The sequence below is a fragment of the Neodiprion fabricii genome, chromosome 6, assembly GCF_021155785.1.
Source record: "Neodiprion fabricii isolate iyNeoFabr1 chromosome 6, iyNeoFabr1.1, whole genome shotgun sequence".
NCBI lineage: Eukaryota > Metazoa > Arthropoda > Insecta > Hymenoptera > Diprionidae > Neodiprion > Neodiprion fabricii.
The window spans coordinates 18,976,579-18,991,413 of record NC_060244.1 but is presented as its reverse complement, the minus strand read 5'-3'; the positions used below and the strand labels follow the sequence as shown (position 1 = coordinate 18,991,413).

Genomic DNA, 14,835 nt, shown 5'->3' with positions numbered 1-14,835 from the left:
ATACGTCTTCTCTGCCTTAGATTGACCAATTTAACAAAATCGTCGAGGTATTAGGAATGCCATCAAAGCTCATAATCGAGCAGGCACACAAGATGAGGAAGTTCTTTGAAAGACTTCCGGGGGATGGCGCTTATGTACTGAAAAAATCAAAAGATGGAAAAAAGTACAAGCCGCCAGGTTCACGACAGCTGCAGGACATTCTCGGTGTTGAAACTGGGGGTCCAGGCTCTAGGAGATTAGGGGAAGCAGGTCATTCGGTCTCAGATTACCTCAAGTTTAAAGATTTGATACTGAGAATGTTGGACTATGACCCAAAGACGAGAATAACACCTTATTACGCGCTCCAACATAACTTTTTCAAAAGGACAGCTGACGAAGGGACCAACACAAACATAGCTGCAACTAGCAGCTCCAATACTAGTCCAGCGGTGGTTTCACTGAGCCAAGATCACGGTGAGTCTAGCCTTTCTACGATACAATCGTCTGAGTTCAAGACTCACTGAGTCTGGTGTTAATTTTGTTGCAGACTGTTTTGCAGGTGTACCGTATTTTGTTTATCTTTAATTTCTTCAGTTTCACAGGTTTTGGTGTCACTTTTCTTATCAATACAGTTCACTGGACAAGTATACATTTACCACTTTCACAAATGTTCGTCTTTGCGGCCTTTTCCTTATCACATATTTTTATAATTCATGGGTGATTTCGCCTCTACAAAATCCATTTCCTTCTTTGTGACATTTTCTCTGGCTACCTGTCCACTGAATGCATTAAACAAAAGAACGTTCACATTTGTCATGAATCCATTATTTGTAATGAAAACAGAATTCCGTATGATAAATACTTTATCTGTCAATGTAAATTGTATCTGTATTCATTTACGCATTGAAATTACATCAGCAATTATATTTTAGAACGCCTGATCAAATTTACACCGTTGGATTCATAACATGTGAGGACCTGTCTTACATATAAGCCTTGTAATATTATGAATATTTCGAGCTTGGTATGGTGTAATAATGTGGTGACTGCTGACTCCTCCATCAGATTAAAATACTTACTCCATTCCAATAGATCAATCATGCTATCGAAAATTTCAAAATAAAAGCGAACGTATATTCTCGTAGGCTTCTTACAACTATTCGGTATCATTCCTAATCCAACAATAATCATTAGAACTTGGGTACACTGTAAACGATTAAACTCACAATACTTAGGAGGTCGTGCGTTAAGAAGAAAATATTGAAATCACCGTACAACAAGTCTACTGTGCTACCGAATTCAGGTAGTTGGTATGTACATACATATTCATTAGTTTACAGTGTAACTCCCAGGGTTCTCGAGTGGTAAAAAAATTGAAGTTACAGTGTGTTTTAAAATGTTATTTTATTTTAAAATGAAGTCGATCATAAATTTTTTGTATCTCATTGTAAGTGTAGCTGGTGTAGGGGCTGTGCATCCCATGAAGGTGATGCTCTAACACGAACATTTTGACCTCAAGACAAAAACTAATGGCGTCAAAATTTAAAACGTGTTAACAAAATACAGAGTATAATAATACTAAGAATTTGTCGAGTTTTTTCTAATTTTTGAAGCGACCGTGACTTGCTATTGATACTTTTCATATTTTATTCAAGTTTTGCTTCATTATAGATTCAACACAGTCCATCACCAGAGCGAATCAAATATTCGGATGCGCGGTCTCTATATTCACCAGAAACCACTGAGCTATAATACAGACTCACTAGTTTGCTTATCATTTGCTGTGATTGTTGCACAATGCCAAGCTCATGTTAAGTTTATGTGACTAGCAATGTATCTGAAGCGGTTTATGAAGAATTTGAAAATTATCCTTATATTAAATCTGCCTCTATGTTGCTTGATTTCATTCACCGTTCATTTTCAGTGTCTAAACTTATTAAGCATAATGAAAACTAAATTTCTGTATTGAACCACATCAAGCTCCTTGATGAAATAATTACATTTAGTATCTCAGTGGCAACAATTTACCTCAACGTTACAATATTTCTCATTAGATCTAATTACCAATATCTCAGTAAAGGTGACTAATGATTAACATAAATGATGTAGATCTGGATTCTAGAATTTAGGTACATAATTCATCACACCGTTGATTGTAAATTAAGCTTATTGATAGGTGCTAATAAACACAGACGCTAATTCGTACATCTGATATTTAGTTGCTACAAAGCTTATTCAATATTCATTATATTCGTCATATTCATTGCTTGATGAAGAATAAAAAGGAAAATACGGAATGTCGGCAACGAGAAAATGTCTCTTAGTTTGCATAAAAAATGAAAAATAATGTAACACATCGGATTACTGAGTATTGCAACATCACCAGCTTTAATACTTTCTGAAACTAAGTTTATTGTTGATAAATATTTTATTATTCGAAAGCTTTTCGTAATCGTTTTTGAGTAAAAGTACACTTTCGCAGTAGTGCAAAGCACCATAGCAACTTCTTTGTCATATTTTTTTTATCTAAAACATACTCGTCCTATGACTTTAATTCGTCATGGTATGTTTTGAACTTTCAACACCAGCTAAAAGCAATATTCAACCAGTCGATTATAAACTTCTCAGTACTAACGGAAAATTGAGATCACCAAGTGATTGGGATAATCACGTTTGTTCAGAAATTTACATTGAAAAACAAATGAAAAATCTTGTAATATGACTCATTTTACACCTATGTAGCCGTCTTGTGGCAGATTAGGTGTACTATAAATAACTGTAATAGTCGAGGTCACGTCAGATTATTCATTTTAATATCTATATTTGAGACAGCAATATTACTGTAGAATCTTAAATTATCACAAGCACTAAGCTGCCTTCACTAATTTGTGGTTACATAATATTTCTTCTTTTTTTTTGCATAAACTAAGCATTATTATTATTGTTGCCCATAGATATGATGGGGGGACAGTACGCGGCACGATGACTGTCGTACCCGCGGGGCGGTGACGACCTGTCCTAGGCCCCAACCCTAATCTTACTTACTAACATAAGTAAGTTCTGCCTAACAAACAATGTGACAAACTGATAGACTAACAATTTTTCCCATCACCACTATCCTTGCCTCATGTCTATTGTGCGACATGTTTCGCTTGCTAATGGGATCAATGAAAGCATTAGTTGACTCAATCCATGATAACAGCCCATAGCTTCGTCCAAAACTTTTTAGAGCATTGCTTCGTTATTGTTGTACCAGAATTTTTTATAAAACTATAAATTTCGTATATATAATAATTATCATTTATTAAACGATGCGAGTAAACTTAATCATCAATTTACTCCAAATTAGTTCCCCTTATCAGTACAGAAAATCATCCTTATCCTACACATTCAAGCATGTACTCGAGATGGGCCTGTCTGTATTATGGTAGACTTTGCTTCTGTCACCATGAATTCAGTGTAAATACATGTGGATACTTCGCTACCTGTGTGAAGAAGAGTTTCAAATTGAATCCAAATAAGTTCGAAATATCCCCCTTTATAATATGTCACTTGCAATATTCTAGTATCAATGGCTTATTACAAATCGAGTTGTATATAGCCGATATTTTTTCAATATTTCAAGTATAGCTATGTGGTTCACATTTACTTATTTTACGTGGTTTAAGTTGAAACGTACATATACGTGTTCAAAGAGAAACAAATTATCTCACTCCTACATGCTTCAATAAGTTTTCATGATATATTTGAAGGAATAGCTTGTGAATATTTTGAATGCAATGGCAAATTCTAACCATATTACTTTCATCTTTACTGTAGAGAACTCACTTCATCATTCTATGTCTTTCTTTCACGCACGATTTAGCTGCTTACTATGCATATTTTACCATAATTACCTAATATACTTAATGTAGATATTATTATGTTAGACCCTGTAATCAGGATATACCGGACGTCCACTAATCGTAAGCTTCATTACAATAAGTAGACATTTGCCCTTCGGTTCGCTTGAATTAAAATAAACCTTAAATGTGAATGTCTTATTTTCATGTGTGTACATTATGTGATATTTTTAACAAGTTGAAGTATTCGTCCGATTCTGTTCTTATAGAAAATGTATCATTGCGATAAATTTTACAAATACTATTTCCCTATAGGCATAAAAACATAAAAAAAAAACCTAATCATTTTGACGCAGAAACTTTTTATAATTACCGAACATCGGGAAGGATACTAAAACTTGGATAATATAATTTCAGACTTGCATATTACACATTTTAAAATCTGTTCTGGTATATGCAACACTGTTGCATTTGTACCAAATTACCACCAGCTGAATATTACCCTTCTTAATCTTAAGATTTTTCCCACTTATTCATATACCGTTACCTCATACAGGGTGTCGAATGCATTGAAGTTCAATTTATTTATCAGCTACCCAATGGAGTTCTTATATATGTGTTTTTAAGTAGGTATTATACCTGAAATACTTTTGCCATCTGATGCATGTATTTCCTTGTGTAAGTTCACTGCACACCCTGTATATTGCTCCTATTCAATTTTCATACGTTTCTATCCATGAGTAGGAGTCTTGTCACAAATCAGACATAGTACCTCAAGGAAAATTAAACTATAAAACCTGATACAACGAAATTAAAACAATTTGTCATTCTAATTGATTCACTAAGAAGTTACCTTTTCTGATTACGTTCACAAACATCAGAGCAACTTCTAATAGTTTAATTACCTTGGTATGACAAGTGCAAAGTTCACCCTCATCTTACACAACCAGGCCTGTAAAGATAAAGTATTGAGTTTTCTAACAGATTAATTCTTTGTTGTCACAGGACTGCTAACCATGTCAGGACAGAGCAGTGGCACCAGCAGCTTAATGCAAATGCCAAGCCTCCCTGGTGGCTATCAACCAATGGAGTGTGAATCTTCACCGCGTCACTCAGGTAGCCGGCGTGCCATAACTTCACGTTATACGTCAACAACCACCGGGGCCTCTACGTCCGCCGCATCATCTATGCAATCCATGGATGGGTCTCTGATCCAAAACTCTCTCAGCTCCTACAATAGCCTAATACTTCCCGGCATACCCCACTTGCCTAGCATGATGGCTTCTCCCATGATTCAACAACAAAACTATTACAATTATGGATATCCAGCAGCTGATGCACACGGAATGATTAGACAAACTTCAACGGTCACTTCTACGAAACAAAGAGATCCGGAAAGAGAAGACAGTCCAATGGTTGGAGTGTGCATGCAACAAAGTCCAGTTGCCATCCATTGAATGAAATCGCGGCGACAAATGTGGCGCAAGAGCAACACTATGAAATAATGTCGTGATTCTGGAATGACAGTAGATAATCATCTGACAGCAATTTCAGATTTCCAGAAATTGTATTTAAGTATCCGTTAGAAATCGACGAGAAGACTAAAGCGTTGGATAAACATAGAATCCATACATGAAAAAAGTATGAAGTAAAAATTTAAAAATGCAAAAGAATAAGAATAGAATGAGTAAATACTAATTATCAAACAACATCATTGCGAATTACTATCAGATTCAAGCTTTGATTATTTTTTTACGTTGGTCCCGTTTGGATTGGTTTTGCAACGTGAAACAAGTCTTGGATGAAATGACAAGTTTGGAAAAACACTCGATAACTCTTAATTCAATAGACAACTCTAAAGATTTAGAGATACATTGACATAAATATTTGTTCTACATGTAAATAACAAATGGGCAACTGATGTTTATCAAAGAAAGACGTCAACGAAATGGCATATGCTGGCATGTGTGTTCGTTATATCTACTTTGGCAATTTGACCTTTAGTTTCCAGTCCTTCTTCAGATGTTCAGAGGTTTGGGTGTTCAGAAGTTTGGTACCTTGGGCGACAATTTAATCTGACGCAATTAATTTTTCTTATCATTGAACATTATGGGAGGGGAAATAATCACTACCTTCAAAATTGCAATATAGAGCAAACTGAACGTTGGAAAAAATAGAACGAACAAAGAAAAGTAATGAAAACACAGAAAAGACATTTTCCAGTTGCAGAATAACAAAAAAAGACCGCTTTAAGGAACAGGACAGACCTAACAGCGGGTGAAGTTGACGTTCAATCGAGAGAGATTAACAAATGTTCGGAAGCGGACAGACACGGCCTAGTGTGGATGAACCCAATTGGCCCCTCGGGTCCTGCCCGATTCAAACGAACATTGAAACAGTTTAATCGGTATCTGATAAGTAAATGTCGGCATCCCAACTGTATGGCCTAGAGAGCAAAAAAGTGATAATTATTATTACTGCATAAAATAACCATGTAATCATGTACTCCATAGAGTTTTATACAGTGTCACGAATGTAATGGTTAGCAATTATTAATGAGAAAAGAAGACAGTCGCGTTGAATGCTAGATATTTGTACAATACACTTAGGTGAACGATAAGAGAGTGCAGCTTTAGGGATTAGCATTTAAGTATAAAAACTATAAAACTGACTCTTTTGTTTACTTCATTGAAAAAAAAGTATCGTCAAAGTACGATACTTGCGCAAAAATCAGTTTGTTGTTGAAAAGGACTTTAAACGAACGAGGTTTGCGCAGCTTAACAATACATATTTATACATAAAAAAAGCATTAATCAGGAAGTTAACATATACATGTAAGGTTGATCAAGAACGGTATAATCGTACAAGAACTAGATACTTTATAATAAACAGTACGGGCTATCACACGCGTAAAACATATACATGCATACATACATACATACACACACACGTAAATAAATTTCCAGTAGATCGCAATTGATTTTTGCCGTTTGCTCTTATCGCATTGCTTGTGCTACTTTCATGGATTTAAAAGGGTTTTTCACCTATTTTCTATTAATTTTGAATATTACGGAAAGAAACAATGAATCTAATTGAAGCTGAATTGAATTTTCTGTGAAACGAAAGTTGTTTTTTGAAAACTTTCCTTCGACTATGTCGCTTTTGTTTTACACCATATTATTCTTGAACACCCATCAAGCCAATGTTGTATATTAATATACTACCAAGAAATTTATATTCAATTTTGTCTTTAATAGCTGCTACACAAAACCTATCGCTTGCAGGCAAACATTTACATAAGTCTTACATTGCTCGACGTTGGCACTGATAGATAAATCATCAGGGTTGTCGTAATTCACTATTTTTATGTAATTGATATAAACGAATTTAAGAGAATAATAAATTTTGCTGGCAAAGCGATATTTCACTATTTTTGTGTAATTGCTACTTCAAGAAAGACTGCTCATTCTTACACAAACAAAATTTTTGATCAGCACGCAGATACCAATATATGTTGATTTTTTCTTACTGAAAATTGTTATAACAAATTATTGGGTTATGAAATATTTAATTAACTTGTCATTCAAAGTGTTCCTTGGATTTGCTTGAAACCAAGTATGCATCATGCTCTGTTATCGGATATGAATTTCCACACGTGCAGTGTACAGACATCATGAAATGTTTTATTGCCAGACACGATCTTGGAGGTGTTTTTGTATCGACGGAAGATAATATAGCTATACTTATAAGGGTAAACCGAGATGATTGAAAATGCTGAGAAATTTTTAAGAATAAATTCTCTCATCTTCAAGATTTCAATAAACGGCAAAAATCAGTTTACTTCAACAAAACCAAAAAAATTTCATGATTTCACACAAGTTTAATTTTCCAAATTCCTCATATGTATGTTCTGCATTTGAAAATCACAGGGTCTATGTTTAGATTAGATTTCAAGTTTGAGCTGTTCGAGAAATACTGTTTTCATTCTTCATTTTCAAAATCTTTCCCAGAACAAGTAACAGATTTAACAGATTCGTTAGAAATATTTTCGAAAATAACCGGAACCAGCTAACCAATCACTTAAGTTTTTGCATAACAACCGACGTCTTGAACAAAATTAACCTTTGGTTCACAAGCCAGGTTATGTTACTCGTGTAAAATAAATAAGGCTCAGGCCCTGTGGTTCCCCAGAATACAAATGATTTTCGACAATGTATTGAAGCTTTTTATTATGATTGTTGTTTTTAACGAATTAATATTGTTTATCGATAGTGAAATAATCGGTTAATTATGTAATTTTTAGTTACTGTAGTACTGACTAATTGAAACTAGCAATTTTGGCCACCCTGGTGAATCCAAGCTAGCTATCAATGAATAAATTGTAGACAATTTTTTTGGGGTATGATTATTTTAACTATTATCGTTGAAGGCACTTTTTTCTGGCGAACTCTTTCAACAGAGGTGAGCCGCGAGACGACGAAAAATTCAGAATTTTATCAGCATGTGAAAATAATTTAATTATCAAATATTGCAATAATTTCAATGTACATTTTCTTCATTTCCATATCTTCTGTTTCCTTCCCAATCAGTGAAAGTATATGTATATACGTGTGTATACGAAGTTTTTCTTTTTCCATCTGTTTTTTTTTCTTGCTTTGAGTTCCTAGCATGCACGTCGTTTGGCGACGATTATTTCTGATGAAAATGTTGCCATTTAAAAATTGTCACAAAATGCGGAGTATTTAAGTAAATTAGTAAACACAGAAATGTATACATCTACATAGTGTAAGGACTGATTAGGACCTGTTCCAGTCTTATCTGATAATTTTATTTTAGTCTTTATTGAACATTACCTCCAACCATCCTTATGCCTTGCATACGTCTGCACAAATTCTCTTGTAGCTTGATCATTCGTTGATGGGTATAGGGGTTATCAATATTCAATTTTGTGACGAGCTTCACAGACACTACTACAAATTAATACGATTGGAGTAAATAGCAAGGTTTGCACTCCGGAAGAGATATTTTTTCAAACAATAAGAGTTTTAATGACATCATCACTACAAATGTTATTTAGAATAAATTCGCATTGTAAATAATAACCACTATTCCCACATAGAAAAAACTTGTAGCATGCCGTTGGATACAACCGAAGAGTTTTTTTGAAAGCGTGTGTATAAAAGTTCATTCAGAGTTCGACCATGTATGAACTACTAATCCTTATCCTGCATTTGTCATATTTTTAAAAACCAATTAAATAACATATTACAATACAGCTTCGCATTGTAAATCTGTTATCGAAGTTCCACGAGGTTAATAGGTTCTTTATAATGTTAGACAGATATTTCGGAACTGGTCATGGTCAGTGCAAGGTAACATAAGTTTCCTAACGTCAAGTGTAAAACATTGTGTTCAGAAAATATACTACTATATGACTGATATATCTGAAAAACGGCGAGCACCTGGAATTTGAGAAGGACCCTTTATAATCTCAAGCTACAATTGCAAGCCGTGAAATAGGAAAAAAAATATATGAGAATGCAGAAAGCAACTGACTTATATAGAAAAAAAAATAATAATAAACGCTCCAAACAGTTCTGTAATCTAACATGTACACATTGTCATTTATTATTATTATTATTATTATTATTATTATTATTATTATTATTATTATTATTACGATTATTATTATTATTATTAATTATTATATAATATTGTAATTGAAAATATTTGAAACGGATATTACATAAGGTTAATAAACAAATGCATCTTCACTTTTGCTTTTCCGTTTCACGTGAGTGATCTTGCAAATACAGGGTGTTTACTGTAATATCGAATTTGGATTCGAGGAGTTTCCGGGAAAATTTATTGAAAAATGCCAGGACCTTAATTTTATTTTCTTATGGATTTTGAAGGATAAGATAAGTTGGTTAGGAGTTGTATCAAGTATAGAGTGAATTGCTATCGCAGTTTTCAATTAAAAATGTACTATGTCAACTTCTCCAGGTTAAGTCAAAATATTCCAGGACTTGAGGAGCAATTTTTATTTTCCAGCCTAATTCTATGATTTCAGGATATTTAAAGAGCAGTAGACACCCTGTAAATACTTTCATGCAAGAGAAGGTACATTTTTCATATTCAATGTGCAACAGTTTTCTTATTACAGTACTACATCAAGTGATTTCACGAGGTCAGATGGATATATGAATTTTCAGATAGTCGTCGTAATAAAACATATACTAATCTTGGTAAAAATTGCATTGGAGGCAGCTGATGCACCAAACTGTGTAGAAACACGTAGAAACATTCAGCACTTCGGTTTGTATCATGTACATAAAAGTTTCCGTTTGGTTTTGTGCATTTTTTCCGTCTAACGTTAACAGAATTTCCGTTAGAGACGCATGCATTCCCAACTAATTTAACGTTTTTGTTCTTCCAACGTACGTACATGAAATTAAGATGTATTTTTTCGCGATTGAACCAATCCGCACTTTCAATATGTTTACGAACTTTGATGAACATCTTACATAAATTATGAGAACGACCATTGCAAAGTTGGAAACGCGTTACGAAATGATTGGCCGCTGAAATACAACTTGTAAAAATTACCTACCAGCGTCACAATCGAATTGACCTACAAACCTTACTGTTGAGTTTTTACAGGTTGCCTAAAATGATTCAAGCTTACTTTGAAAGCGCTTCTAGTAGATCCTATTAATTTGTGTTAAAACAATTTCTCTATTTTTGCAATTGCTAGAATGTTGGATTCTGAAGCGAAAAGGCCAAACGGAAAGGTACAAAGATACTCCGGACATGAGACGATGTGCAATCGTCTTCTCTCGCAAAATTACCACGACAGATTGTGTGCATTAATTTATCATAGTATTGTAATCCCTGTTCTATAAAAGAATCTCTCAAAGTTATTTCTAATAAGGTTGTCGGTTTTGTATTCAATTCCGCTGGTAAGTCGATGTAAGTTTTCCTTGACGGGTGAGCCTTCCTTTATTGCGACCTTTAGATCTCAAAAAATCTAACAACTGCATCCTAAAGAACTCAACAATGCCGGCCAAAAAATCACGAGATAAGCAACTGTGAAAATAGTAAAGTGTAACGGAATTTCGAAGCTTTGCGACCGGGACTTTTGAGTATTCATCTCAGCGACTTGGGATTAATTACTTGCAATCGTTTTGACTCGCAAAGTTACGTCGATATAGCGTCTGAGTAAACTAATTTCAACATGTTTCGAAATCAGAAAAAATTGCGCTTAAAATATCGAAAGGTAAGTCTTCCTCTTTCGTGTTTTTTGACGCTTTTGATATTAGAAGCGATTTTTAGAACCATTTCCCCACTAATTGCATTTTCAGGAATTCAAACAAGACTTCCCGATTACCGAAAGATCGAAACGTGTAGATATACAACGAAATTCGTTCGTTCTTTAGCTGTAACTTTTTAATAGCTGCCGCAATGACTTAAGACAATTCACAAACAATTTTTCCGCAAAATTACATTGCTATGGCAGCTGAAACAATCGATGTTTCCCGAAGTCGGGATAATTTTGCTGAAAAACTTCAAAGGGGTAAGCCTTCCTTTTTTGACATTTTTTGAGCCCAAACATTTTGCGCCTAAAATGCCGTTTATAGGATTCTCACTGGATTAACTGGCCAGTAATTCAAAAACAATGTCTTGAAAATTATAGAAGTCTCAGCTGTTAAATTTATTCGATCGATGATTGTAACATTCGGTGTATCACTTTAATGATTGTCGGTTCGGAATACTTAATTAAATATCTACGAGCTGATCGTGAACATTATCCACAAAAAAAAAATCAATGTATTCTGATGAACATTTCTAATAAAGTTAGTCAACAAGATCAAACGGCGTATTATTTACCGTATTTTCAGCGTTTTGTTCGGCTGTAAGAAATCACGAGTAAAGTAGCGCAAATTCAAACTAGTTTATCAAAATTTCAAAGAGTATGAGACAAAACAAAAAAACTCGGAGTTTTTAGAAAATAGTTTTAGAAATACATGAAATTTCAACATCATTGATTCATGAACGCATCATGCCTTGACTACTTAGCTCTACCTACAGAGCATCTTTGTATAACTATATGTATACCGAAAGAATATCTTGAAAGTTAGCACTCGGTCACCGCCGACTCGGCACCACTCAAGTTCGTCTGTTTCTCGCAGACTGGCCATCCCATCTTTAATTTTAAACTGTCAAAGGCCGTAAAATTATTGCATCGACGACGACGACGATTATGTATTGACAAGGAATGCCCCATAAATAAAATGAAAACATAATCGTCGTCGTTGTCGATGCAATCATTTTACGACCTTTGACAGTTTAAAATTAAAGATGGGATAGCCAGCCTGCGAGAAACAGACGAAAAACTTGAGTGGTGTTGAGTCGGCGGTGACCGAGTGCTAACTTTCAAGATATTCTCTGGACTACCTCTATATATGTATAAGAAGGCAACTGATTGATAGCGTTGCAGCCTATTAGTTGCAACCGGGCACAGTCTGAATACGATGCGGCCACGGATCATGAGTTACGGCCGAGAAACAAGAGATTTCGTTACTCATTCTTCTACTGTTAGTTCAACGTTTGTTTTCGTGCCTCTTCTGGGTTCTAGGTAATTCATTTAGTATGGGAAAATTCGCACAAATCGATTCTGAAACATAAGATTTTTCACTCGCAATAAAGTGAGGCTGCTTCCCTTGGATTTTTGGTCAATATGACAACGATTCGATCGGTGTTAAGGCCTGGCCGCTTGAGTCTGGAATCGGCAGGAGAGATAAAGTGCGTATTTCTTGTATGAAATGTGGAAACTAAAATCATTATACATCATATCATATCATCATACATCATACATCATACATCATACATCATACATCATACATCATCATACCTAGTATTACAGTTCGAAACCAAAGTTTGAATTTTCGGATGTTCGGAAAGTGACGTCACCAATCTAAAATCGGCCAGCCGAGTTCCTCAGTCTGGTAACAACCGCGCAGTAGAGCGGACGGTTGAGAGTCGCGCTCCGCAAACTTCGGGTACCGGGTTCTCAACATCTCGGATCCCGCGCTACGGGTCCACTACGTATTTCGAGCACCGGGTTCTCAACCTCCCGGATACCGCGCTTCGGGTCCGCTACGCGGTGAAACTCGACTTCCAGGATAAGCGCTCCGTGGTTCCTCGTTCATGTTTACAATAAATTATTTTAATTCGTTTTTCGCGCAACCCCAAATTCGGTACCTGTCAGTCCGCTAATAAAATTTCTCGACTTCCAGGATAAGCGCTCCGTGGTTCCTGGTTCATGTATACAATAAATTATTTCAATTCGTTTTTCGCACAACCCCAATTTCGGTACCTGTCAGTCCGCTAATAAAATTTCTCGACTTCCAGGATAAGCGCTCCGTGGTTCCTGGTTCATGTATACAATAAATTATTTCAATTCGTTTTTCGCGCAACCCCAAATTCGGTAGCTGTCAGTCCGCTAATAAAATTTCTCGACTTCCAGGATAAGCGCTCCGTGGTTCCTGGTTCATGTTTATAATAAATTATTTCAATTCCTTTTTCGCGCAACCCCAAATTCGGTACCTGTCAGTCCGCTAATAAAATTTCTCGACTTCCAGGATAAGCGCTCCGTGGTTCCTGGTTCATGTTTACAATAAATTATTTCAATTCGTTTTTCGCGCAACTCCAAATTCGGTACCTGTCAGTCCGCTGATAAAATTTCTCGACTTCCAGGATAAGCGCTCCGTGGTTCCTGGTTCATGTTTACAATAAATTATTTCAATTCGTTTTTCGCGCAACCCCAAATTCGGTACCTGTCAGTCCGCTAATAAAATTTCTCGACTTCCAGGATAAGCGCTCCGTGGTTCCTGGTTCATGTTTACAATAAATTATTTCAATTCGTTTTTCGCGCAACCCCAAATTCGGTACCTGTCAGTCCGCTAATAAAATTTCTCGACTTCCAGGATAAGCGCTCCGTGGTTCCTGGTTCATGTTTACAATAAATTATTTCAATTCGTTTTTCGCGCAACCCCAAATTCGGTACCTGTCAGTCCGCTAATAAAATTTCTCGACTTCCAGGATAAGCGCTCCGTGGTTCCTGGTTCATGTTTACAATAAATTATTTCAATTCGTTTTTCGCGCAACCCCAAATTCGGTACCTGTCAGTCCGCTAATAAAATTTCTCGACTTCCAGGATAAGCGCTCCGTGGTTCCTGGTTCATGTATACAATAAATTATTTCAATTCGTTTTTCGCACAACCCCAATTTCGGTACCTGTCAGTCCGCTAATAAAATTTCTCGACTTCCAGGATAAGCGCTCCGTGGTTCCTGGTTCATGTATACAATAAATTATTTCAATTCGTTTTTCGCGCAACCCCAAATTCGGTAGCTGTCAGTCCGCTAATAAAATTTCTCGACTTCCAGGATAAGCGCTCCGTGGTTCCTGGTTCATGTTTACAATAAATTATTTCAATTCGTTTTTCGCGCAACCCCAAATTCGGTACCTGTCAGTCCGCTAATAAAATTTCTCGACTTCCAGGATAAGCGCTCCGTGGTTCCTGGTTCATGTTTACAATAAATTATTTCAATTCGTTTTTCGCGCAACCCCAAATTCGGTACCTGTCAGTCCGCTGATAAAATTTCTCGACTTCCAGGATAAGCGCTCCGTGGTTCCTGGTTCATGTTTACAATAAATTATTTCAATTCGTTTTTCGCGCAACCCCAAATTCGGTACCTGTCAGTCCGCTAATAAAATTTCTCGACTTCCAGGATAAGCGCTCCGTGGTTCCTGGTTCATGTTTACAATAAATTATTTCAATTCGTTTTTCGCGCAACCCCAAATTCGGTACCTGTCAGTCCGCTAATAAAATTTCTATAACTTTACAATCTTCTCATAATCTTTTTGGTAAAATATATCGATAAAAAAATTATATTAAACCTTACACGGTATTTTTGATTTGTTCTCACGCTGAAAATATTTATTAGCATT

At 35.7% G+C, this 14,835-nt stretch overlaps 1 protein-coding gene across 5 annotated transcripts in view; it reads left to right on the top strand.

Moving 5' to 3' along the window:
* Positions 1-9,585, top strand: part of LOC124184422 (serine/threonine-protein kinase minibrain) — a 55,998-nt gene extending 46,413 nt beyond the window's left edge. For 4 of the 5 annotated variants that reach the window (XM_046574106.1, XM_046574107.1, XM_046574108.1 and 1 more), the window contains 2 exons: positions 21-453; positions 4,827-9,585. In XM_046574106.1, the coding sequence (XP_046430062.1) occupies positions 21-453; positions 4,827-5,278 (885 nt within the window). In that variant the 3' untranslated portion in view covers positions 5,279-9,585. Of the gene's footprint in view, positions 1-20; positions 454-2,933; positions 3,033-4,826 lie in introns of all 5 variants that reach the window. The other variant, XR_006871194.1, reaches the window with a different exon arrangement.
* Positions 9,586-14,835: the final 5,250 nt, after the last annotated feature.